The 10,225-nt window shown below is 34.9% G+C and overlaps 1 protein-coding gene across 1 annotated transcript in view; it reads right to left on the bottom strand.

Moving 5' to 3' along the window:
- The window catches only part of LOC113466979 (headcase protein-like), a 12,190-nt gene extending 5,150 nt beyond the window's left edge, over nucleotides 1-7,040 (bottom strand). The window contains exon 1 of the mRNA XM_026822857.1: nucleotides 6,813-7,040. Within this exon, the coding sequence (XP_026678658.1) occupies nucleotides 6,813-7,001 (189 nt within the window). The 5' untranslated portion in view covers nucleotides 7,002-7,040. The remainder of the gene's footprint in view (nucleotides 1-6,812) is intronic.
- Between the last annotated feature and the right edge of the window lie 3,185 nt (nucleotides 7,041-10,225).

The following is a 10,225-nucleotide window of genomic DNA, read 5'->3' as shown; positions in this document are numbered from 1 at the left end:
CGAAACAACTGTAAAAGACAAGGTATCAATGTAATTTCTATCTTAATAACCACAGAAGATTCTCCAAACCCATGGTTAAGATGTAGGAGAAACCTAACCTGAACCCCCTACATTTCCCCTGATCCCCTACTCTAGTTTTGGTAGTAGGGGGTCAAGGGGAGGTTTCTTCGGACCTAGATTTTTGTCAGAGCTCATTTTCTCTTCTGCTTTCAGATTGGAAGGTTCTCTCATTCTCTGCTCCCTCTCTGTGATAACTCCCAATATTTCAATCTGGTTTATCGGAAAACAAGAGTTCCTAGTAGAGTATTTAATATTAACAAGGATTCTTTCCTATGGAATTTTTCACGAGGAATCGATTGGTGTACATATCAACTCTTGATTAGTGACGTGGGGTCTGTTCTCGGAACGTCTGGATTTTTCCTATCCTGCCCTCCCTCCTCTCTTCGATTTCGAGACGATAAGTTCTCCTTTGTTACAGTTCCTTCTACAGCTGTGTCCAGTGTGCACACATAGTCGATCGATGGTCGTCCGACGAGGTGAATCTATGTTGTCGAGGGAGAGTACTTTCAGTCGAAAGTACTCTCCCTCCCTCGAGTACTTTGAGGTCCCTAGAGCCTAAATCCAAATTTTCAGCTATTGGTCTGTGTGTGTGTCTGTCTGTCTGTGTGTGTGTGTGTCTGTAAACAAAATATCTCGAGAACGGTAAGAGCTAGAGACTTGAAATTTGGTATGTAGCTGTCAAATGTGACAAGGATGCGACACGAAACTTTTGGTTAAGACCGGTGCAACGGTTGGCAGCATTTTACCGCTTTTTGGCGGTTTTCGGTGCAATTTAACAATATCTCGGGAACGGTATAAGCTAGAAATTTGGTATGTAGTTCATAAATGTGACAAGGATGCAACACAAAACGTTTGGTGAAAATAGGTGCTGCGGTTGGCGGTATTTTGACCGCTTTTTGGCGGGTTTCGACCGCTTTTTGGCGGTTTTCAGCTATATCGACTAAACGGTTAGAGATATTGTAAATGTTACAACAGAACACCCAAATAAGCACCATTCAATAGGATAAGGAAAGTCGTGTGATGTTCACACCAGATTTTTTGTATCTGCTATACACCGGGGTGATGGTCTCTAGCTCTAGCCATGTTAAATTGGCTGGCTCGTCCTGAACCGCAGTCAACCATCGTGAGGACTTGTGCTTGGTCTTTAAAAGCAGAGAGAATAGATTACGCTTCCAGAATTCGCGGTCTTGAGCGGATTTTTGCCAGTTCTTGCCAACTACTCCTTTCAAATCTTTGTCCCATCGGTTGGGTGGTCTGCCTCTGGGTCTAACTAATTCTCTAGGACTCCATTCGTTTACTGTAAAATACGGTCGCGCTGCGCGCTCCCTATTAGCTGCATAGTTATCAAACTAAAAAGATAAACGAAACTCAAATATTAGGCGAGCGAGGGAAAGTTTTCTCTCCCGCAGTCTCTGCACTCTGTGTATTTATGGTGATTTTAGCGATCAAAAATTGATCATATCTCAGGATCGGTTTAGATTTTCGCAAAATCCTTTCTTATTGCACACCTAGACCATAAAAGGAATATTCCTACCAAATTTCAGCTTTCTAGGTGTTGTGGTTCTAGAGATAGAGCGATCAGTGTGTGAACTATGAACTGTGAATGGATCTCGTTCTTATAATATAAGATTCATATTTCTAAGCCACCACATTTCTACACCCACAAAAGCACATTGTTGATTTTATTTCCATAAATATTTAAATGTTAGATCTTAAAATAATTCACGGGTTTCTTCTTTTATACTTTTTTATTTTTACAAGCAGTGAAATTCTTTTAAAAAAAAAGCCAGCAGGAGTTTTCTTTCTCTCTCTCTCTCCCTCCCCTTACCTTTCCACTTCACCTCGTCTCTTTTCTTTCACAAGACAAAAATAAATTATTTATTTAGTTATTTGAAATTCAGACGTAGATGATATTATTATACCTACAGAAAGAAAAAAGAGGAGTAAAAACTAGATAGGTAGTCTTCCCACCTAAAAAAGAAAAAAGTAACTTTTTTCTCTCGTTATTTTGTTAGTATGGGTATAAAAAAGTATAAAAAAAGGAGATTTTTCAAAGCCAACAACACTAGTGCAGAATGATTTTGAGAAAAAGAAAATTGAAAAAGTTAAAGAAAGATATGTGTTAATGCTTCTAAAATTGATACCTATAGGTATTATAATTTACATCATGCATTGACAAATGTTAATATTGTCACTTGTCACATTTGCAATGCATTGTTAATAATAAAATCTCCATAATTTTAATTCAATTTATAGAAACAGCATTTTTTAAAGGTACCTTACATGTATTTTTCAAAGGGTTTAATGGTTTAATCATATTTTTCCTAGCTTTTTATTGACATGGTAAACGAAATTGTTAAGCTAATTTTAAACCCTTTTTCCCCTGTAAATAACCCCTTATATTTTCTCCTGTATCCGTCAACAATCGCTGATATTTCAATGTAAAAAAAAAGGTTTGAAAAATATAAAGCAAAGCACGGTATATTTTACTCTAATTAAAAACTTTTACCCATTCTGAAAAGTAAACAACGATTTATTTACTCGTTCTTTTTTTCAAAAAACAAACTTTTGTGTGCTGTTTAGTCAAAAGCTTCCCTGTGTCTCATGTTGTTTTTAATATCCGCTATTTTTTGACATCATGTATTTAAATGTTTGGAAGGAGAATTAAATACCTACCTACCCTATAAGTTTGAACTCAACGGGAGTAGCAAGTGTTACAAAACTCAATTTAGGGAAGGTAGTTCAAACATGAAAAGCTTGGGCTTTGAGTTTTTTTTTTTATTCCAATGGTTTGTAAAAACAACAAATTAAACGACTCTCCTTTATTATTGTGTAGATTTACCTAGTACAACAATAATTATTATTTTAAAATGTTACAATTGTGTAGTTAACATGACAAAAACAGATGACAAAGTATTTTCCTGTGCTCTACTGAGAAACAAAATAACAGAGTAACCAGGTTTCGAGTATTTTGTAATCAATTTCGATCCGAGTCTGATGCTCTAAATTATTTTTTTATTTGAAACAGAACGAAAAGTATTTCCATAGGATAAACAAAAAAACAAAGATTTATCACCGTAACAAGGGTGTCGAATTTATTTTGTCAGGAGATTTTTATCCTCAATCTGTTAACAGGAGATGTAAAAAATGATAAGGCACAACACAAGGTGATGTTCTGGGACCCTTACTCAGCACGGAACTTCAGGAAGTCACCCAATAAATTAACACACAGCTTATCTTGACTTAACTATAAGTTTGAACTCAACGGGAGTAGCAAGTGTTACAAAACTCAATTTAGGGAAGGTAGTTCAAACATGAAAAGCTTGGGCTTTGAGTTTTTTTATTCCAATGGTTTGTAAAAACAACAAATTAAACGACTTTCCTTTATTATTGTTTAGATTTACCTAGTACAACAATAATTATTATTTTATTATTTTAAAATGTTACAATTGTGTAGTTAACAGGACAAAAACAGATGACAAAGTATTTTCCTGTGCTCTGCTGAGAAACAAAATAACAGAGTAACTAGGTTTCGAGTATTTTGTAATCAATTTCGATCCGAGTCTGCTCTAAATTATTTTTTATTTGAAACAGAACGAAAAGTATTTCCATAGGATAAATAGAAACTAAGATTTATCACCATAACAAGGGTGTCGAATTTATTTTGTCAGGAGATTTTTATCCTCAATCTGTTAACAGGAGATGTAAAAAATGATAAAGTATAACACAAGGTGATGTTCTGGGACCCTTACTCAGCACGGAACTTCAGGAAGTCACCCAATAAATTAACACACAGCTTATCTTGACTTAATGAGATGCTACGTCACAGCATCATTTTTTAATCACATGAAAAATTATCATTAATGTGCTCGAGTACAGATTATGACATTGAATTTTTCGTGGCGTACTTTTCGTCATATGAATTTGAGTTTTTTTCCCCTTTTTTAAGAATGATAAATAGGCGCCTATCTACCTATGTAACGAGAACACATCCAAGTTAGTTTTAGAGAATCAAAGTATGAAAGAATTATTCTTCATTACAACCTAGATTACCCTGGTACATTGAACCCTGGTACATAGATTACCCTGGTACAAATGAAACTAGCTTATTTTGGAAATTTTGAGGTTCTTTCTAGAAGAACCCTTTTAAAATTAAAGGGAGATTTTAGATATCCTTTTTCATAATATTCAGCAGGGTTACTAAGTTAATATACTTAACCACTTACCTACGAGTAAGTATAATTTTGAAAGTTCATAATATATTCTTTCATGAAAGATAAAAAGGATGATACGTCTTTCAGTCCTTAGCAAGGCATACATAAGTACGATACATGCTACTTATGTTTGATGTTCATATACTGGGCTGATGTTCATATACTGGGCTTAATAGGGTATTGAAATCAGGTTAGCTTTTATTTCTTCTTTTTCAAGATTGCATTTTACTTTCTTCCTCAAAAAGAAAGAAAATATGACAGATTTGCGTTTAAATATTTTTTTTTTATTCATCTCAAATATCATGATTTCCTTTTGGAGTAAGAACATGGTATTTTAAAGAAACCGAAATCTTTTAACATCTGTAGGTATTTCTACCAAATATACGAAAATGCCATTTGCAGCATTGATAAAATCAGGACAAACCTCTCCGAATCTATCTCGAACATATATGTAGGTACGAACTTTGGAAACAAACAACAAAATCTCGAGAGTTATGTGCTTGGGCCACAAAATTTTCAAACTTTAAAATTCCTCCCCAACGTCCAATCTCCATCCAGATTTCCCATTCATACATGCTACATATTGACAGGCTCATAATCAAAATGTAATTCCAAATATTTTCATAATAAACCCCCGCTCCAGAATTCATATTCATATCTTACATCATACAAATGATGGATAGGCCGATGATGCAATGAAATACACGAATTTAATTTTAATAATTTAGAAAGGACTTGTTTTTTTTTTTTTTTTTTTTTTTTTTTTCTCTGAAAAAATACTGTTTTCTCTCTTAGAATGACTAGTAAAAATTAAAAAAGGACTTTTTTTTTTTTTTTTTTTTTTTTTTTCCTGACAAGATACTGCTTGCTCTCTACTCACTAGGGATGCCCACATAAGTACCTAAGAGCACGTGCACCTTGTTCTTCCTCCCTAATTAGAACTCATTATCTTAACCCCTCTAGTCCCTAGGGTATGCCCGTGAGAGATGGTCCCTTCATTCCCATTTCTCAAATTTACATACAATATTATTTAGGGTTTTATGTCTTGAAATAACATGTAGGCATGTAGAGGTAAGAATGTTTTGAGGAATGATGAGAGTTGCTTTTCTGTATTCTCTTTTTCTTGCCTCTTAATGATTATGTAATACCTATTTTTACATGATTATTTATAGCTAAAGGGATGTATCTTCAAAAGTGTTTTTTCTCACCCTGTATGAATGAATTACAAATATTAAATGTTTCATATTTATGAATAGGTATTTAAGAAAGAAGGAAAAAAAAATGGAAAACTTCTGAGCAATTAAAATATATGGAAAAAATATGCCAAATAAAATTTCCCTTTTAATTACTTACTATTATTTGCATTAACTTTTTTTTTACTTTATTTAATAAACTTTCCCCTGGGGACACAAATAAAGAGGGACAGTTTTTTCTTCTCCTTTTTTTTTCGTCTGAATTTTTTAAATATTGACTAATCAAGAGACTTCTCATTTCATTAAGGTTATTTCATAAGCCCTTACCCCAGCCACTTTATTTAATAAACTTTCCCCTGGGGACACAAATAAAGAGGGACAGTTTTTTCTTCTCCTTTTTTTTTTCGTCTGAATTTTTTAAATATTGACTAATCAAGAGACTTCTCATTTCATTAAGGTTATTTCATAAGCCCTTACCCCAGCCCTTGACTTTCCTTCCTAATTTTTGACCTCTGGGATTTAGGGACTTATGGAAATTCCTAATGAAAGGCAAAATGCACGTGGAAAGCCCCGTACTTGAGCTTATTATAGTATCCTTATTGATTAAAAAATACGAGAGGCTTTTTTAAGTTGAGATTTTAGAAAGTAAAGCGACAAAGGAAAGTTCATTAGGAAAGCGTAATATCAGATTTCGGTAGTTTTTAGAGTCTCAGTTATTGTCAGTAAAGAAGGGCAAATAGGGTAAGTGTACCATTTATTCGCCCCACCTAAAAAACGTACCATTTATTGGCCCACCTGTACCATACGCCACATAAGTCTGAACTGGACGAACTTTTTCAAGATCCAATTTCTAATGAAAGGCAAAATGCACGTGGAAAGCCCCGTACTTGAGCTTATTATAGTATTCTTGTTGATTAAAAAATACGAGAGGCTTTTTTGAGTTGAGATTTTAGAAAGTAGGTAAAGCGACAAAGAAAAGTTCATTAGGAAAGCGTAATATCAGATTTCGGTAGTTTTTGGAATCTCAGTTAGTGTCAGTAAAGAAGGGCAAATAAATCAATAGAAATGATGCTTCCTAGAAAAAAGTCCGATTCCCACTTTACTTTTGGTCTCACTTTACTTTTGGTCCCACTTTACTTTTGGTCTATCTAAGTCAAGCTCCACTTCTCCAGTCAAGTATACCTAGGTACAGTCAGAATATTCTTTTCTGGCGACTGAATGGACGTACTTTGACCAAAGTGTTACATCAGCGGCTTGTGGGAATAGGCCCTTAAAATACAGTCTTCCATGCATAAATAAATTTAAAGAATAAATAAATTAAAATGATTCTAGCAAACGGACTCACCTCAAAGCAGTGCTTGCTGTGTTGTCGCGGACTCAGGAAGAATGTACCGTCCACCAAGGGGTATCTGTCGTACACAGGCAATGTGGATTGGCACAGAAGACACACCACTTTGGGCGAATTGTGAGCGGCCAACGTCGAGAGAATGAAACAGCGGGTTTCATCGTTCCCGTGATTCCCTTCGTCCTCCATCTGTAACAAGTGAAACAGATGGGATATGTGAGACAAGTGATAAAAATGGACTAAAAAAAAAAACAGGTCGTTCAAGTCGGAAAATAGACTCTCGATTAGCCCCTGAAGTAATACTTCGATGTTGCCAGGGTAATTTGGTTTAAAGAAAGACCCTTGATTAGAGTTGGAAATACGACTCGTTAACTTTGCGAAAACCACCAGTACCCCCACAGATTAAACCAGCAGATCTGAGCCACAGGATTACACTCCAGACAGTCCAGACCTCTGGTGTTTCGATTCCAAAAATATTGATGGTGAAGCTCGGGGCAAACAGTCAATAAATAAAACTGATAACTGGAGAGATCGAAAAATTAAACGATATTTTTACATGATTATTTTACACTTTATAGGCTGGATAAACACATTTGCTCTTCGCTCCAGGGCGGATTATTTGTTATTTGTACCCGAGTGCACAAAACTGTAATATCCTGAACAATATTATGGTTCCCTTTTTTCCCCTCCGCCTTCCATCCTTGTTCAACGAAATGACGTCACAGGATCGACCTTTCGAAGTTTACAATAATGTCTACCTAATTTTAAGATCTTTACCCTGTTGATGAATACTATTTCTTTCTGTTCCGTAAAAAAAAACTCGTAAATATCCATTTATATAAAAAAAAATCTTTACCCTGCTCAATTCTGGGTTACGTTAATGTGAGAAGACGGAGCTTGTCGCCAAAAGTGGAAACCACTGTCACAAAAACCATAGCAGTTATAGGACATTTTGGTAGTTACATTAAACCTCTGGAAAATATTATCACTCGGTTGAATAAGATCAAACAGATTTTGGATTTCCAACAGAGAGTTAGGATAGGATTAGGGACGAGAGGATTGGATTTAACAAGACAGGATGAGTGTATGGACCTATGGGCAGGAATATCCTTCTTTGAGCACAACACAAACTTGCAAACCACACCTAGCCAGCGGCTATCCTCAAAATGAAGCTAATAGAGAGGAAATACCCTCGTAAAGCCTCACACAACATCTTTTTGTGGATTATTACAAATTTTGTGGTCTCCCATATTTGTTTTTCTCGGTTGACGAAACTTGTTTCTCGTAATGAGAAAAGAGTGTTCACTTCAAAGAAAGATGTAACTGTGTTTCTAATGTCCCTGGATTTTCTAATGACCACCCCCTTGGGCCTTATTAGAAAACAGTTCGCCAAGGAAATATGGAGAAACTTTGACAAGTAATGTGATTATGATTGCCACAATTAATTTAGGCATGGTCAAATTCATTGGTAGGATTATTTCTTCGACTGTCTTTTGATGAGAATATTTCTTAGGGCATTTTTGTTTGAAGATTTGCGTTATTGAAATGCTACTGACGATGGAAGTTCCAATTAGAAATAAAGAAAATTTTTAGTCTTCTCAATGAATTTGGAATTTCAAGTCTCTAGCTCATACCGTTCCCGATATATTGTTAAATTACGCCGAAAACCGCCAAAAAGCGGTAAAATGCCGCCAACCGTTGCACCGATCTTAACCAAAAGTTTCGTGTCGCATCCTTGTCACATTTGACATCTCAACCAAACGTTTTGAGTTGCATCCTTGTCACATTTGTAAACTCCATACCAAATTTCAAGTCTCTAGCTCATACCATTCCCGAGATATTGTTAAATTACAACAAAAACCGCCAAAAAGCGGTAAAATGCCGCCAACCGTTGCACCGATCTTAACCAAAAGTTTCGTGTCGCATCCTTGTCACATTTGACAGCTACATACCAAATTTCAAGTCTCTAGCTCTTACCGTTCTCGAGATATTTTGTTTACAGACAGACAGACAGACAGACAGACACACAGACAGACACACACACGGACCAATGGCTGAAACTTCGGATTTAGGCTCTAGGGACCTCAAAACGTGTTTTGGCACTAAAAACTGACCATCGAAATTTTGACCCGATTACATTACTTTCCTTTCTATATAAGCAAAGTAAAAAAGCTAACCTGATTTCAATACCCTATTAAGCCCAGTATATGAACATCAAACATAAGTAGCAAAAGTAGCATGTATCGTACTTATGTATGCCTTGCTAAGGACTGAAAGACGTATCATCCTTTTTATCTTTCATGAAAAAATATATTATGAACTTTCAAAATTATACTCACTCGTAGGTAAGTAGTTAAGTATATTAACTTAGTAACCCTGCTGAATATGTATTATGATTATGAAACAGGATATCAAAATCTCCCTTGAATTTTGGTAGGGTTCTTCGAGAAAGAACCACAAAATTTCTAAACTAAGCTAGTTTCATTTGGAATGTACCAGGGTAATCTAGGTTGTAATGAAGAATATTTCTTTCATACTTTTATTCTCTAAAACTAACTTGGATGTGTACTCGTTACATAGGTAGATAGGCGCCTATTTATCATTCTCAAAAAAGGGGAAAAAAACTCAAATTCATATGACGAAAAGTACGCCACGAAAAATTCAATGTCATAATCTGTACTCGAGCACATTAATGTTTGTTTGAAGATTTGCGTTATTGAAATGCTACTGACGATGGAAGTTCCAATTAGAAATAAAGAAAATTTAGTCTTCTCAATGAATTTGACCATGTCTAAATTATTGTGACAATCATAATTATTCTACTTACTCTTACATTGATAATATTGATGTCTATCTGTAAAATTATCAATGATTTGCCATTTAATCATTCTTGCAATCTGAAAATCTTGAATAAAAATCATTTTTTTTTTTTTTTTTTTTTTTTTTTTTTTTAAAAGAAAAATCTTCTTGTTCATTATTTTCGTTTGTGGACAATATTGAAAAAAAGTACCTCCGTAATAAAATGAAAATAATGATTGTAAATTCTAATAATATTAAAAACCAATGGAGTCCTTATCACCTCCTTTACTTTTTTATATTAAATGCTCATTCAAAAATCAATTATCTTCGAAAAACACCCATAAGATCTTCCTCTTAAGATGGCAAATTATTATCAAAGCGCAAAAAAAAGCCCTCGAAAGCAATCAAGTCAGATAAAAATCTTCCAAAGTACATGAAATGTGTCCCCAATCGAGTACCAACTACCATCCAAACAGTCTCCCGCCCCGATTTGTCTTATCACAAAAGTACAAGTCTGGGCTTTCCTCACTTTGCCCTGTATTGCTTTTTCTTTTCAATTTCCAGTCATTATTTATAATAAGTACAGAGACAAGGAGGAAAGCTTAAAATCTTGG

The sequence above is a fragment of the Diaphorina citri genome, unplaced genomic scaffold (genome assembly GCF_000475195.1).
Source record: "Diaphorina citri unplaced genomic scaffold, Diaci psyllid genome assembly version 1.1 scaffold377, whole genome shotgun sequence".
Lineage (NCBI taxonomy): Eukaryota > Metazoa > Arthropoda > Insecta > Hemiptera > Psyllidae > Diaphorina > Diaphorina citri.
The sequence above is the reverse complement of the archived record's forward strand: the minus strand, read 5'-3'. Positions and strand labels throughout refer to the sequence as shown.